Source organism: Biomphalaria glabrata, chromosome 11, assembly GCF_947242115.1.
Source record: "Biomphalaria glabrata chromosome 11, xgBioGlab47.1, whole genome shotgun sequence".
Classification (NCBI taxonomy): Eukaryota; Metazoa; Mollusca; class Gastropoda; family Planorbidae; genus Biomphalaria; species Biomphalaria glabrata.
In genome coordinates this window covers 30,383,509-30,401,426 of record NC_074721.1, presented here as the reverse complement: position 1 = coordinate 30,401,426, position 17,918 = coordinate 30,383,509, and the positions used below count along the sequence as shown (strand labels likewise).

Sequence of the window (17,918 nt, the reverse complement as noted above, 5' to 3'; positions counted from 1 at the left end):
ACATGTTTCCTAAAATAGATTCCTAATATGAGTTGGTTTACTCCCACACCCACAAACAAAACTCCCTTTCCCACCCCCTAAACCACATTAGATTTCTCAATGCATGAGTTATTTACATTTTTAATGCATAAAAAGGAAAACAAAATTCTCGCGCGTCAGTCTTCCCAGACCGCAATATAAGGCATATGCAAAGCGGAATATTTGATATGTTTCACGTCTTTGATTAGAGCATTAGGTTCAGGAAAATGCACTGAAGATACGTGTGTGTGTGTGAGCTTGTGCATTGTACAGATAACTTAAAGCAGTGTCCAGCTTCTAATACTTAAGGACATTACACCTGGACACTACTTGGACTATCTGGCCATTGTTTGGTTATTTTCTCGATTTCGAGAGCTATCGTTAGGTAAGATACTATCATTTGAAATACTTCTATATATACGTAATGAAACTTCGAACCCTGGCATTGTTATATCCACCTCCTCTCGATATGTTCAATATATCTGAGGTTTAGAGGTAAATCCTGAGCCAGCCAGGAAAACCAATGACTTGGCACAGTTGAAGTCATTGGTTAACATGCATGGCTAGATGCATGACGCGTAGGACGTAATCATATTCTTTTTTTTTTTTTTTGAAGAAACGGTTGTATTTTATAAGATAAGATAAGAATCAATTTATGCTACGATATCGTTTTACGTGAGACTCATTCATACAGAATTATTAGAGTAATTGAGTTTTGCAGCAATTACTGTGTTTAGTATTGTCCTCCATTTATCATTCGTGAGTATAATCTTATAGCCTTATAATTGTTTCGAGAATAATTCTGTTAAATAAACAATTGATTAAGACTTAACTTGAATACTACTTACGTATTGTACTGAGTTAGAATACATCTTCATGAGTTTCTATAGACTTTTTTCAAAGACTTGTTGACAGCTGTTCATGACAAGTTATTATGCCTATTGCTTTTCGATGAAATTTGGAAATAGTTGAAAGTTGTATGATTCAACTGCCAGAAATATAAGACACAGTGTCGGACCCAAATACAACACCCAACGTACTACACACAAAAGTCAAAAATAAATTCACCTATTACCATACAGATGTCCGTATCGATATGATATCAATAAATATGCCACATTATAAAACGCGGCAATGGCCGCAACCAATGGCAACAATAACGAAAGATGCTATGTAACAGAATTATTCTCGAAACGACAGGGGAGTACAAATAGAATTGAACTTTGCAATAACCAGAATCATATATATTTTCTAGCAGTATTCTTAGGAAAGAACTTCATAAGGAGAAAACGTAAAAATTCGGGGACAGTTGCTATTTGTGTGTTGTTTTTTAACAATACCTCTATTCAAGTCAGAACTTCGTGGAACCTGGAACGCTAATCTCAAAAACGGCTTTAACGATTTTCCTAGAAATGTAGGTCTAACAGTTTATGTATATCGCCGAGAAAAGAATCACTAACTCGATGGCCACGCGTGGAAAACTCTAGTGTAACTGTTATAATTTATCAAGTAAAAAATGAAATAAATTTTAATTTGGCTAGAGAACAAGATCTAGGTCTAGATCTAACACCGGTATTGAAAGGACTATCGCGTTCTTGAAAGGACTATCGCGTTCGGGAAATTCCGAATGTAAGGTATTATTGATTCAAGGGTTTAGTAAGTAAATGTTCAGGAGAATTTTGCGTATCGTCTTCTTAGTCTAGATCTAAAGGCCTATCATTGAAATAATATAAAGAGTAGTAGATGTATACATTCGCTTAACCAGGATTCTTTCTCGTGGGAGGGGTCGCGGGTGGGGTTAAACGTTTCATTGTTTTTCAATCTAACATTCATTAGTTATTAAGAGAAAAAAAAAAACGCTCTATAAATTGTATAAAGGAGGTATTTTTTTTTTTGAAAAGCTGTTGTTAATGTTTTTCTTGTCATATATTTGATATGAATTTATTATTCCAATTAATTTATAATATACCTTTGTAGTCAAAGTATAGCGTGTGAATACTGTAATTATGTGTTATACCAGGGGTGGGCAACCTTTTTTTGGATCGAGGGCCGCATTTCTGAAAATTTGGGAATGGCGGGCCGCATATGTATATACAACTTAGAAAGATACTCTAGCTAACTTTTAATTCATATTTACACTGTATTATATTCACGTTTCTTTTTTTCCACACTCCACGTTAAGGAATTACTAGAAGAATTAGCAATTTTGAAATCAATATTTTTTAAAATTACTGTTGTCTTTTATATTACAATAACCCCACTAATATACAGTTGTACTTAATGTGCAGTATTTTACTTTCTACACTCATGCATAATGTTCCGGAACTGTGGAACTAGATTACTAGTTGTTATCCTTGTGACTGCTGTCAAATTACAGTCAGTCAAAATCGACCAGTAATTATACTTGTTTAGTTTCCCCCCACCCAAAATATAATGCTTGTTCACTGGATTAGACAATATATGTTCCGGAAGTTAAATGTCGGGACGAGCGAAACATGCAGTTTTGGAGCCGCATATGTATATACAACTTAGAAAGATACTCTAGCTAACTTTTAATTCATATTTACACTGTATTATATTCACGTTTCTTTTTTTCCACACTCCACGTTAAGGAATTACTAGAAGAATTAGCAATTTTGAAATCAATATTTTTTAAAATTACTGTTGTCTTTTATATTACAATAACCCCACTAATATACAGTTGTACTTAATGTGCAGTATTTTACTTTCTACACTCATGCATAATGTTCCGGAACTGTGGAACTAGATTACTAGTTGTTATCCTTGTGACTGCTGTCAAATTACAGTCAGTCAAAATCGACCAGTAATTATACTTGTTTAGTTTCCCCCCACCCAAAATATAATGCTTGTTCACTGGATTAGACAATATATGTTCCGGAAGTTAAATGTCGGGACGAGCGAAACATGCAGTTTTGGAGCATCACCAGAGAAATGCTGACCATGTCCTTCAATGGTGCATACTAAATCATAGATCCGAACAGGACTCTGGCCCCAAAGCCCCCCTATAGAACCAAAACTATTCGGAGAACTGCCTGATCTGGAAAACATTGCGCGGTTCATCTCACATATAGTATTACTGATCTGAACCTTCCAACATGTAAAATGAGAACAAAGAAGAAGAAGAACAGATGTAGGTGTACGCAAATAGTGTGAACAGCAGCAAAGTTTTTAAAAGTGTTGACATACAGCTTCTGGCACCCATTAGACTACTGTGGTAGTACTGACTGGAACTTCTCTTTGCTCGGAGTTATGTCATCTGGAGCTAAATCAGCTTCTGCGCTAAATGGTGAGCTAATGGTATTGAAAACTGGTTCTTGACGTCTTAAAATTTGCTTTTATAAATTGCAAAATTAAGGAATCTAAATAAGTGTTGTACTTTTAATCATTTCACTAGAAATAATTTCACCTTTCAGCAAAGGAAAATGACAAAACCTGTTTTCTTTTGCTTGCTTGTAGAAATGGGAAGGCCTTGTTTGAAAAGATTTAACATCCATTTACATTTTATATGCAAGGAACTCATTGCAATGGGAATTATGAAATATGAAATCTGTCTTCCACTCTTCATTAGAAATATTGGTAACAAGGTCACAGTCAGTGTCCTTCAAGTAACATAACAATTTCTTCCTTGAGATTTTCAAGTGTTCTCGTTTACATCGTCCATGCCTGGATAGCGGATATATTGGATTATTGTGTTTTTAATCGAAACTACGTTGTGGTTAATGTGCCATAACTCTAATAAGTTTGATTCTAACTTTCTATACTACAGTTAATTGTAATTTTATGCAGCTTTGTGCAAACTTTCCTGTTTAAAGTTTATGGTTGGGGTATTGAAAAAAACACACCATTTTACTCAGTCGGAGATCGAGCTCCACCACTTGTCACCCTTGCCATCTTGTTCCAAGCATACACAATATTCAACACAGTTCTTCATAGCATTGAATCAATACTGATCAGAGATGGTGTCTTGAATTGAGTATATTGATGTATAGCCAATAAGCATAGTCTTCGTTTGCTTGAAACTTTTTATAATGACAGTTTCAATAATTTATATTTATATTATTTTTAATATATTTGCATTTTTATAAGTATATACTGTGGGCACACCTAACTTCTGTAGGTGTCGGCGGGCCGCATAAAACACTCCGGCGGGCCGCATGTGCCCGCGGGCCGTAATTTGCCCACCCCGTGTTATACGATATACGTATGTCATATTACTTTACCCCATTGAAATAGTATTTGTACTTGGTCAATACTGTTTCAGGGATCCTCAGACCTCAGCTTAGGCTAGATTCACGTCTAGGGATTAGGACTTTTTTTTTTTGGGGGGGGGGGCGGGGGGCTCTTTCCATTTTGTATTGGTGGACACCTACCGTCGGTATTAATTGTTACCACTTAATATCGGGAAAAGAAAGATTCAATGTTCTTAACAACACATAATGGCAATGTCTTCGATTTCGAAAATTAAGGATAAGTGCACCCCATGGGCGTAGCTGCTGGGGGAGGGGGATTCAACCCCCCCTTCAGCGGGGTTTAAAGTTAAAACCCACATCAATATAAAAGTAAAGAAAACTACAGTCACATAATTCTATATACTTAGCCAAGGGGGTTTTTGAATTAACCCCCCTTTCAGAGGACTTAGTTTTTTAATAAATTGCCTAAAATTAGTTTATTAGTTTTTATTTTTCTGTTTCATTTGGAGGCCACTAAATTCACTTCGCCTAGGGCCTCCAATTACCTAAGGCCGGTCCTGACCAGGGTGTAATGGTATATCAAGATCATTTTACCATTTTTCTGGTTCTCAGGACCAGTGGTATATTCCAGGCCTTACTTGGCACCTCCGTAGAAACATTTCTAAGTGGAGACAGGCTAACAGTATAAAACACTTCCTCCAGTTGGCTTCTACAGCACCTTTCAGCGAACAGGCATTGCACATGGAGAGGATGAAAGTCTTCGCTAACTAGTCCCATTAGGCACGTCGTTCCTCATGGGGATCATACGGGTGGTGATGGCCGTCTTAAGGATTGCAGCGGTACATTTTATAAACACGTTAAACCTCTCGTGGGCTCGGCCTCACTATGAAGGAGGAACCCGGATGTGGCTCATTGAGATGTGTCTCACTGTAACGGATGTGATAAAAATGATGGGGAACCTATGGACAGAGGGATCGGTGAAGAGCCATCTCTCTTTCATGGCTTCTGGGTAAAATCCTTCTCGTTGGTCAAGGGTCATAATAGGGCACAAACTCGACCCTTAATTAACACTCAATGGGGTTTTCGGGACTCTCAAAATAAAGACAGCGAAAGAAATAGCTTTGAGCTTGATAAGCATATTTACTTTGCTTGATACAACATTGATTTTCAAACAATGTTTGGTGATTTACTTATATTAATAGTATATAAATACTGGCATACTTAAAAAAAATTGTACTTGGGAGGTCATCTCTAAGTCAGGCCGATAACAACAGAGCTAACCGAGTTATGTAAAATACCTCATCAAGTTGGACATAACCTGAAACAACTGATCGGTGGAGCGAGGGTCCAGTGATGTAAAATTCAAGAATCCTTCACTATGGACTTCAGATATCACTTTGAGATTTTTGTTTGGTTGCAAAGTTAAAGTAGACCATCTTTTTCTTATTTCGGCAGGTGTTTGTGAGAAGCTTGCTTTTCGATTTTGTCTTAGCACCAAGCACCCCCAGAGGTGCAGGCAAATTGTGGCTGATAGCACTTAATTGTCCGATAGCTGCTCAAAGGCCGTAGCTAGCTAGTGTGGCTTAAGAGGCCTTCTTATGGTCGAAAATAGTCCCCGGCGTTTGAGCATACGCCAATCAATTAGGAACGAGCACTCTTCGTGTTATGTCCGAGACATTTCTGTCACAGGTGGAGTGAGCTCTCCATTGCTGAAAAAAAGCAAATTTTAATTTTATTTCCCCAACTTGTGAGCATTTATGTATTTCAAGGCTTGGACACTTTAGCCACACAAGAAATGTAAAGTGCTACATATACAGTGTGTCTCACAATGTCATTTTAACACTTAGATATCTCACAAAGAGTACAGAACGACGAAGCGCTGATACATATATATATATATATATATATATATATATATATATATATATATATATATATATATATATATATATATATATATATATATATATAAAGCGACTAAACAATCCAACAGTAAGAAACAGGCTGTCGGATAAAATAAACAAAGATTACACAAGGAAGCGAGGAAAACAGTAAAAAGCATAAGACCTTGGGCTGATAGTATGATTCGGATTCAAAAGCGGATGAAATCCATACAAGTGCTTCGTCTTCCTTAGTGCCACCAGAGCATGGAATGGGTTGCCTGAATCAGCCAGGAAAACCAACGACTTACGAGTTTATTTCACGGATGAACACGCATGACTAGATCGACACTTGGATACGCTTAGAACGTAATTCTCTTCTATTCTGAAGTAACATCTGTACCAATATGCTAGGACAAAGTTGTACAAATACTCCTTCTTCCCTAGTGCTATTAGAGCATGGAATGGGTTGCCTGAGCTAGCCAGGAAAACCAGTGACTTGGCAGAATTTAAGTCATTGGTTAATATGCATGACTAAATGCATGACGCGTAGGACGTAATCATCTTCTTTTTTGAAGTAACGTCTGTATTATATAAGATAAGAAGAAGATAAGGAACGTTCATGTCAATGTGTCTACTGAATAAGGAAGACGATGAGGGAATGGAAGATTACGGGATTGCTAGTTATACCCACACTATGTACTCAACGTCACTACAAATGTACAGGTGACTGGTTTCAACTTCCAAAGTCTCCATTCAAATGTACAGGTGACTCTGGTTTCAACTTCCGAAGTCTCCATTCAAGTGTCAAATAGAAAACGTTCTTCAGAAACTACTTGGGAAGTATCATTTTAAATGTCAAGATTTCACATTGGCTGTCAGAAAACAAAAGTAGCGAAAACAATCAATACCTCACACTTTGAAAGTTCAAAATATGGAAGTATTTAATTAATGACTGTTTCTTTTAAATACATAGTGTATTTGATTACATGTTTTTAACTAGATATTGATATTTAATTGTTTTTAACATTATTTTATGTTTAGAAAAGTACATACACTCCCCCGCCCCCTCCAAACGCTTTACCCTTTCTTCCAATTGGCTCATGACTTTATTGTGAAAATAGTATAACTCTGATATTACTTATAGTTTGGAGGCACCTGAGGTGTATTCGGTAGGTTCAATCTTCTCAGTGCAATAACACGGTTTTTACAATTCAAATATTTACTAACAACAGGAAACATTAGTGCTGGGGAAGGGAGGCTACAGACAGTTATTTATATGTTGACAACAATTTGAAAAACTATTATAGGCTATATTTAAAAAATCATTTTTTAAAGAAACAAAGCTTATCTAAAAGGGCAGAACTCCGCCCTTAAAACTATATCTATAAAATATACAAGTTATTTCAGTATTCGATATCAAACAAAATAATTAATTACCAGTAATTAATTGAATAATTTTTAAATTTTGTTTTTATTAATTCATGTCTTGTCTATGCCAATGAATACATGTGCGAAGTTTCAACTTGATCCGAGAATGGGTGTGGGAGAAGTATCGTGTGCACACTTTTTTCCAGACAGACAGACAAACATATTGAGTTGATATAAGCTTTTTTAAAAAGCAGAGGAGATTTTAAATCAATTTTCAAGAAATAGTATTTCACCAAAGAGTTACCATTCCTGCTTAGCAGAGAGGGCATAAGGGACATAATTAAAAGATTTGCACAGTTAGTGGGACTTGGGTCATTCGATTTCTAAAAAAATGACACACATATTTAAATCTCGTTGTGCTTTATCAATCTAGGTCAATTAAAAGTAATGTCCACGTGTGTGTGTTTGTGCTTTTAATGTGATTATTACGCTCTACGCTTTTTTCACGTGTTAATGTAGTCGTTTATATTAATTAGTTATTTAAATTTTTTCTCCCAAGTGACAAACCATTGCCTGCTCGAACTGCACTTAGAGTACGTATATGACTTTGTCTTTCTATACTTAGCAGCGCAGGTGAGCTTTCTTAGGAATCACTGACCAGATAACGCGATGCAGTCCATGAGGTTTAATAAAACGAGCGAAATTAAGTTTTTTTTTCATTCGACACACACAACATCTAGGTCAACGTGTTTCCTGATTTAGATTCTAGCCAATAAGAGTTTGTTTACACTTCTGTCAATGACGGGGCCGTTTGTCACTGTTCTGTATGGTACCAGCACCAGTGTTTTTCTTCTTGTTAGAATTTTGATAAACTCTTCAATACTTCCACCTCGTGGGTATTTCTCACTACATCTGGGTTGATTTGAATCTGCTTGGGTAACTGATCTGTATTATTTATTAACTTAAATGTTTGAATTTAAAAACAGCAAAACACTATTCACATTGCCTCTAGACTTTCACTCATCTTTAAGCTGGTATAAGCATGATATCGATGTAGACTTGTAGACTATATGTACTGGTATATATTCGCCTGACTCAAGTAGCTTTTTGGTCGAAACCTTGCCAACAATGAGATCTAGATCTACTTAATTTGGTATGATGTAATGTAGGTGCAATACCAGTCGGGTTTCAACTTAAGTTTCCTTCAAAGTCCGGTCATTTTGTTCAGATACTGTAATGTATTTTTGGCCAAAAATTCAAATTCAAATTTTCATTTTTTTTCAAATTATATTTGCCTGCCATATATCGCTCCTTATTCCAATTCTAATTGCCATTTCTCGCTGTTTATTACAACTTTGATTTCTATTGTTGCGTGTTCGACTGGAGTTTAATTCATTGTCTAAACCTGAAACGCTGAAATGTGCACTTCAGTAGTTGCTATTTAATAAACAACTCGCTAATTGCTGACACTTCTTCTATAGCACTTTGCTCAAACACTCGAGCTTCTGTTATTGTTGATAGGTCAGTGAGACTGGAGTGAGTTCTATGTGGCGGCACATGTTATATTTAGCTTTTCATTCCTCCAGTTGTCATAATGTCAGGGTCCTAGTGAGCAGGTGGTCGATACCAGATTGACTGACCAGGTCTGGTGGGGTGGTTGGACAAGTAGAGGATTAGGGAGAATTACAGAGAAAGAGAGAGAGAGAGAGAGAGAGAGAGAGAGAGAGAGAGAGAGGAGCAAGTGTAAATATAGAAAAAGAAATAAAAGGAACACGAAGAGGAACAAAACAACAGATGAAACAAAAAGAACGGAGAAATAGAAGATTTAAAAAAAATGCAAGAAGAAGAGATAGAAAGAGAAGAAAAAAAAAGAGAGAAAGGAAGAGAGTCTAACAGGACTTGTCGTGAAAACGTTTATGTAAACATTCCGATGATTTAAAATGTATGAAGTTTCTGTTGTGCTCTCTGTTGTAGACGAGAGAGAGAGAGAGAGAGAGAGAGATTTGAGCGCTAAAAGCAATTCGTTGTCCTGTGAGGTGCCCTAGGGACTATAATTACTTATTTGGATTCCTAATAGATGTGACACGTTTTCATTTGCAGTTGGTACAACGTTCAGAGCAGCTGTTGACGGGATGTCAAGGACAAGTAATGGTGAGTACTAGGTCTTAACTTTTAAGACTTATCTAACACTTATATTCCCGTGGTTAGTTTTTATAGTAAGTAAAGTACCCTTGTCTATAGGGCAGATGACGTAAAGGTCATCCATTTCTATGGCCTATGGTAAACGAAAGTGTAAAGTGACCAGAACAACGACCGACTGCCTTTACGCCCCCCCTCCCAAACTAATGTTATGTACCCATTGGTATTGGGTGGACTCTCGAAATTCAAAATCCCTTCCCCGAGTTGGTATAGGTCTAGAGCTTGTTTGAATGATTAAATCAAACTCAAACAAATTTTTTCTAAATCAAACTCAAACAAATCCTCTCTAAATCAAATACCCCTAAATCAAAATCAAACAAATCTTCCCTAAATCAAACTCAAACAAATCCTCTCTAAATCAAACTCAAACAAATCTTCCCTAAATCAAACTCAAACAAATCTTTTCTAAATCAAAATCGAACAAATCTTCCCTAAATCAAACTCAATCAAATCCTCTCTAAATCAAATACAAACAAATCTTCCCTAAATCTAAGCAATCTTTCCTAAATCAAAGAAATCTTTCTAAATCAAAGAAATCTTCCCCAAATCAAACAAATCTTCCCTAAATCAAAATCAAACAAATCTACCCTGAATCCCCCTTTCTCCCCAGAAGTATTGAAATAGTAAGTAATCTTCAATTCTAAAGAAACGCCAGCTATGCGCCAGACACAAGATAAAGTTATCTTTTCCCGCGCGAGAAGATTTGGTTGAGCAGCTTGAAAGGGTAGCTCTAATCATCTAATGGCACTAGGGAATAAAGAGCACTTAATAAGATTTTGTCCTAGAATATTGAATAAGAAATGTGCTTTTATCTTTGTATCATTCTGAGTATTTTATTAGGTTACGTTTTTTAAAATGTTTTTATAAATTATGGTTCAGCTTTATGTGTATTATTGCAACTTTATGTTTTAGTCTTCTGTCCTGAAATGTCTCTAAATTTAATGATTTGTTTTACTAATGGTGTTGCTCAAGTCTAATGTTTATATTCTTAACCCTCTTGTCTGTTGTTTCATCCTACGTAGGACACGCCGAGAGCCACCCACACTACGCCTTCATGTATGGGACACTCAAGTCCAATGAGCCAAACCACAAACAGTTGTACAGTAGAGGTCCAGGCGGAGCCAAGTTCTGTGGCCGAGCCAAGACGTTAGCCAAATTTCCTTTGTTGGTCACCACGCCTTTCAATATTCCATTCTTACTGCACAAGGAAGGCATCGGACATGTAAGTGGTCATTTCGTTGTGTTAATTAACAGACAGACTTTGTTTCGCACTCACTCTCTCTCACAGAGAGAGAGAGAGAGAGAGAGAGAGAGAGAGAGAAGAGAGAGAGAGAGACAGAGAGAGACAGAGAGAGACAGAGAGAGAGAATTGTATGTTATCAATCACGAAACGTAGTGATATAGAATGTTCCTATGTGAATTTTCAAGTTACATTTTATACACATTATACACATAATTTGGTCTTTGCTTTTCATTTTTTACAATAGCTCTATTCAAGTCACACTTACGAAGTTGGGCCAAGCGTGTACCTAGACATTTGACAGCGGATGTATATCGTTGGGAAAAGAATTAATAGTTCGTTGACCACATTGAAAAATCTCTAGTTTCACCTTTATCTTTATCAAAGTATAAAAAAAAATGGCTAGAGAGCTAGAAAATCTTTTTCTTTTAAATAGACGTCTGGTATTTCCGCATGTATGTTTTATTTATTAAAGAATCTAACATTCATTAAGTATAAAGAGCAGAATAATTTTTCAATGAGTATTTTAAACATGTTTTTCTTGTTTGATTCTGGTTTACATTCTGTAAACAATAAAAGAGAGCAAGAGAGAGAGAGAGAGAGAGAGAGAGAGAGAAGAAAGAATGAAGAGAACATAGTGAAAGATCAATGAAGATCAAACTAAATAATATAATATGTATTTGTGCTACACACACACACAAAAGACAGCTCTAAAATATTTATTTTACAATGGTAGCAAGAAAATTATATTAAAAAATATACTTAAAAAAAAAAAGCTTCTATTAAATGTAATTGTATTTAATTAGTTTGGATCAGTCAGGAAATTAAATCTCAAATAGATCTAGACATTTAAAAATAAAAAAGGGGGGAAACGACCTTAATTCGAATTCATGGCTCAAGCCTTCTCAAGCTTCTCAGGTCAACATGGTAACCACACTGCTAGTGGAGAGCCTATGAACATGGAAGATTGTAGAGTTATCTATTGTTTCTATAGTCTCGTCCTATTTTTTCATGTTGTGTTCCCTAAGACTCAGACGACGACCTATAGAGGGGACTAATTCAGATTATACCACCACTTCAGTCAAGTACACATTCTTTCCCTTGTTTGAGAGACCAAACAAAATAATTAATTATAAATAGTTAATTTACTAATTAGTTATTTTTTTCTTGTGTTGTCAGGTAAAAGAATTAATTGTGCAAAATTTCATCCTGATCTGGGATTGGGTGTGAGAGAAATAACGTGTACAAACTTTTTACCAGACAGACAGACAAACAGAGTGAGTTGATATAAGCTTTGTAAAAAGTGCTTAATGTTGTTTTGAACCATTTAAAGTGCACAGATTATCAACACTTTCTATAGTCCTTACTCCGAATACACCAAAAAAAATAAAAAAAAATTTATTGTTTGTACATGGATAAAAATCTCTAATTGTTCAGAAATTACCAGCAGCTTTAAAATGTTTATTTTTCTCAGGTATAACCTTTTTAAATAATGAAAAGGTTAAGTATTACGTATGTTGAAAACAAAAAATCCTTGATATAAACGCTTCAGTGTTGTTTATAAATCTTGCTATTTACTTAGAGAATCGAAGGAGAGCTGTATAAACTGGACGAGGAGACCTTAAAACACGTGGACGACTTTGAAGGACATCCACACTGGTATGTCCGGCAGACTGTCCAGGTGGAGGTGTTGACCGACAGCCAGAGCAACAAGATAGAACCTTACATCGTCGACACGTGGATGTATGGGTTAAAAAGGTGAATGGTTTTTACGACAAATGTTTTGAATTGCGGCAGTCGTAAAACATGTCATGCATTACCTACAAGATGGCAGAACTACTCCCCCCCCCCCTTTCCTTTTCCAACAACCAATCTGTCAAGCATTTTTATTTTCTACAATCCCCTAAACTCGAAGTGAGAGGAATACATTGATGCAGAGGGGGCCTGTGCATTACGCGGGGCCAGGTAAAACTCTCATACGCGGGCCCGTGAGCCGTAAGCGTAGGCTATTTATACCGTACCACATAAATCTAACTGGCCAGTGTTTCCATAACTGTGTGGAACAATAGTATTCCGCGAAGTCTGAGTAGGTGTTCCACCTACTACTGGAATAATTAACTAGAAGGCCACCACGTGAATTAACCACGTTAATTAAAAAATAAGCGAAGTGTTCCGCTAAATACACAGATTGAGCAAAGTGTTCCGTTGGTGTAAAAGTTTGGGAAACGCCTTATTATTATTACAAAAATAATACAAAACATAGTATCTTAGTAGGTAGGCCTACTAACGTACTGTACTACTGGCCGTTTTATTAAATTTCGTACTATATGGATATTGTTCTGCATGTAAGAATTTGCTTGTAAGATTTTTTCCCCAGTCCTCTACTATTGATTTAGTGGGGCCTTTATTTAACGCAACTAATGATACAGAGAGCTTTTTGCAAGAAAAATCAACAAACTAGAGAATAATCATTTTTGCTGTCGCGATGCCCCCCCCCCCGCTCCATTCACCTTCCCCTAAGGCCCCTCTTATTGATGCTAGATCTCATCATAGAGAGGAACATTTAGTATTACAACTGCGTCTTTGGCGGAATAATCATGAAAACGCTCAATTCCTATTTTAGAACACAACATTATTGATAGGTTTCATTGGACTTTGTAATTTACACGAAAGGACAGCATTCGCTTGCCGGTTCAAATCTTCGGATTTTCGCTTGTAACACAAGCCCTGAATGGAAAAGTTTTAAATTTCTCCAGGGATAGTGGTTTTTAGCGGCCACCGAAAGGGAACTAGAAGGCCATGGGCGTAGCCGGGGGGGGGTGTTTGGGGGTTCAAACCCCCCCCCCCCCTGAAATGAAATTCCCCCCGCAGGAGGGGGGTGTCGGAATTTTTTTGCTTTGATTCTGTTTATTTTAGGAGAGATTTTAATACTAAACCATCACTTGTACCGTTTAGAGCTTATGGTTGGGATATTGTTCTTTAATTTATTAAAATCCTATTTTTATCAGTCAAAGCACGGGCTTCTGATCAGTTGCTACATTTGCCATCTTGTTCCAAGACAATCAAAACTTTCAAACAGTTCTTCATAATATTGAATAAATACTGGCCTGAGTTTGTGTCTTTGAATATTTCGAAATATTACCAATAGGAATAATCTTCATTTACTTTAAACCTTTTAGAATGACATGTAGAGACAATGTTTCTCTAGCCTCTTTATCATACATGATAAACAGAAATTTAAATAATTTATTTAGATGTTTAAAATTATTTTCAAAAATATATTAGCATTTTTTATAAGTACATGTAAGCTCCCCTAATTTCTGTAAGTGTCCGCGGGCCGCATAAAGCACTCCTGCGGGCCGCATGTGGCCCGCGTACCGTAATTCGCCCACCCCTGATATAAGCGGAACATAATTTAAAACAACAATTAATAAGTAATTTTACATATTATCGCGTGAACTGCAGGGTGGCTCGAATGCAGTAAGACTCCTAACGAAGGATTTTTTTTTTACAACCTTATTTCTCCATTCTTCCCTGTCATTTGTCTTGGATAGAATTTCATTCTGAAAATATTGAAACCTGCCTTCTTATCTTCCTGGGGGTACCACTTCGGGGGGCCGATTTTGAGTTTGTGTTTCCACACAAACTGTCTTTGTAACCTTGTTTTTTTTTTTCATTGTAATATCTAGTTTCCTGTTCATTATGTCTTTAAAAATACATCGCTATCAAGTCTATTTGTACATTTCACAGGTTCAAGCCTAGCCTACTGGAACTACCCTTGGTTGAGGTCTATCACGACAGCCATTACGACATTAGCCGAAGATACAGGCCATATGATGTGGTCAGGGACGGACCACTCCAGTCCTACTTATTCGATGATGAGTAGCTTCCCTTGTAACACTCAAAGCAATAACAACAAATACATAAACAGAATATATAGATCTAGGCCTAATCTGTGATTCATAGGGCACGGAGCCCACTTTGTGAAGCATACATATAACAATTTTTTTTTTTAAACTGACTGTTTAAAGTCAAAACTGCTGACTATGTTATTTTGAATGTCCGTATAATAGTTCAGCGAGATTGTGTCCATTTTACGATTGTAATTGGCAAACGTTCATGTACATATTTAAACATCTCATTAGAATGTAAGTGATGCATGATGGGAGAAGTTCTTACATTACGGAATTCACATTGTAACAAGCGAAATAAAGATATTTATGATTGGGCAATATTCTATGTTGCAGGTTGAAATTCGTTCATAGATGTAGTACATTTATGTGTAGGCAAATGTTCTGAGATGTTTAAATACGAAACTATCCGCTGGAGAGTCGACCATAGTGATAACCCATTGATAATGACGAAACTCTACATGAAATACTGATATTAAGTTTGTATACTTTGATACTCATATGATGAGCCCTCGTGAAATTCCATTGTGTTTTATCTAATGTGTGCACCCGTTGGAGATTTTCTTAAAATGGGAAAAAAAAAAAGGCCAGCTTACTTTTGGTGTTTCCGGAGTACAGAATGCAGTAACGATTGAATGGATAAAACTAAACCCGTTTTAAAACCATTTCCCCCCCCCCCTATTGAAGTATAGTGGAATCAAATACAAAATCAAAATGGTAACACAGAACAGATTGTTGTTAATGACTTTTAGTATGAGAGTCTCCAATAACATTTTTCTCTTCTGTTGTAAAATACATCTACGTCATTCAACGGTCATTCTCTTACTGTTGGGTTATTGTACTATCACGTGGCATCCATCAACAGTTCTTAATTTTATATATATCACATTTGTTTAAGTAATGTTCTTTGGGTGCCAGAGAAAGAAAAAAGATGATTGAGGGCCGGGATGGGATGATTGGGGATTTTTACAGGGAGCAATAATAAATGTTTTTAATGCAGAAAATAAAAAAAAAACAACAACTTAAAACTAATATTTGTCTCTTTGTGTTTGTCTCTTTGTGTTTGTCTCTTTGTGTTTGTATTTGTCTTTTATCACGTTTTGATGTCACGATGACCATTGAACAGTGCATCTCCTCTAAGAATACCCCAAGTTACATCACTTCAAAACAGACCCCTATTACCGTGGACAGTCCTGCATAACCAACACTCAGTACGTCTGTACTTCCAAAAAGATGCTCCTTACTTTTCAACGACACAGACTACAACAAAACCTCCAGCTCAGCTGCAAAAATCTGGCTAGGTGAATAAGAAGAAATTGTGAAAACCCGCGACGTGCAGCACTTTGTTTTATCCTGTTCTTTGACGCGCTTGTACAGATCATACTGAGAACATGGGAGAGGGTGAGACGGGCACGGGGGTCGGACCTACTTGGGGGGGGGGGAGATTAAAAAAAACACATCGTGGTGGCATCTCGGACGGTTAGACCATGACATACCAGTTTAACGCAGGACTGCTAAATTTTTCTATAGACGCTTATTTTCTTCAGTACCGCCTGATGTGGCCGTTGAGAAAGAGGCATCGCAACCTTGGAGCATAGCGGGTGTTTCATGAGATACACGTACATGGAAGATCTTCCAATGTGCTAGACTTCTGTGATGATTGTAGTCAGCAGACAGCAATTCGAAGACATCGTTCTCACATTGGCGGTCAAGGTCATGTCCTGTATTTTGGTCAAGGTCATGTCCTGTATTTGTGTGTGTGTGTGTGTGCATGGTATTTCTCTTCAGCTTTACCTTAAAATAAAGGATAAGATTAGTCAAGTATGCTCTAGGCGGCCATTCAGCTTTACCTTAAAATAAAGGATAAGATTAGTCAAGTATGCTCTAGGCGGCCATTCAGCTTTACCTTAAAATAAAAGATAAGATTAGTCAAATATGCTCTAGGCGGATATTCAGCTTTACCTTAAAATAAAGGATAAGATTAGTCAAGTATGCTCTAGGCGGCCATTCAGCTTTACCTTAAAATAAAGTATAAGATTAGTCAAGTATGCTCTAGGCGGCCATTCAGCTTTACCTTAAAATAAAGGATAAGATTAGTCAAGTATGCTCTAGGCGGCCATTCAGCTTTACCTTAAAATAAAGAATAAGATTAGTCAAGTATGCTCTAGGCGGCCATTCAGCTTTACCTTAAAATAAAGGATAAGATTAGTCAAGTATGCTCTAGGCGGCCATTCAGCTTTACCTTAAAATAAAGGATAAGATTAGTCAAGTATGCTCTAGGCGGCCATTCAGCTTTACCTTAAAATAAAGGATAAGATTAGTCAAGTATGCTCTAGGCGGCCATTCAGCTTTACCTTAAAATAAAGGATAAGATTAGTCAAGTATGCTCTAGGCGGCCATTCAGCTTTACCTTAAAATAAAGGATAAGATTAGTCAAGTATGCTCTAGGCGGCCATTCAGCTTTACCTTAAAATAAAGGATAAGATTAGTCAAGTATGCTCTAGGCGGCCATTCGAAACGTTTCAGACCTGAAAAGTAAAACATGATTTGCTGCTTGATTTTTGGGGTAAAAACAGACGAAGAACTACATCTTGTAGAGGAACTCCTTTATCATAAAGTTAAAAAGTTTCTTTTTCTGCTGGAAATGGTTTTCAATGGACCTCAACCTTCTGAGACACACTCTTCATAGAAAGTGGATTCGAACCCACGAGCCTAGCAGGAAATTAGTCTTTGTTGTTTATTGTTGGCTTTTTATTATAACTCTACTTACGAAATTAAGAATGTAAAAAAAGTAGGCTATAATTGTGGGCTGGTGTCCTAGTGGTAGCCTACTACGGTCCTTGAAAGTCCCTGTCCTGCTTCTTTCAGATTCTCTCCTAAACGTTCCTCCTCTATGGTCTCGCAAACAACTTTCTACAGGGAACAGTGCCAGTGAAAAGAAGGAGAGCAGACCAAACAATTGATGGGAAGTTGGGAAGACAACATCAAACAGACGGAGGTGTCAATGAAAAAAAGCTCAAATTCTGGCAAATGACAGAGAGGAATGGAGAGAGACGGGTAACAGACTATATGTGGTGGCCAACGGTAC

The 17,918-nt window shown here is 36.8% G+C and overlaps 1 protein-coding gene across 1 annotated transcript; it reads left to right on the top strand.

Moving 5' to 3' along the window:
- The first annotated feature begins 301 nt into the window (after positions 1–301).
- Positions 302–15,833, top strand: LOC106071026 (putative gamma-glutamylcyclotransferase CG2811). Its single transcript, XM_056004883.1, has 5 exons — positions 302–403; positions 9,581–9,631; positions 10,702–10,901; positions 12,502–12,677; positions 14,670–15,833. The coding sequence occupies exons 2-5, from the start codon at positions 9,613–9,615 to the stop codon at positions 14,803–14,805; spliced, it is 531 nt and encodes a 176-aa protein (XP_055860858.1). The 5' UTR covers positions 302–403; positions 9,581–9,612; the 3' UTR covers positions 14,806–15,833.
- Positions 15,834–17,918: the final 2,085 nt, after the last annotated feature.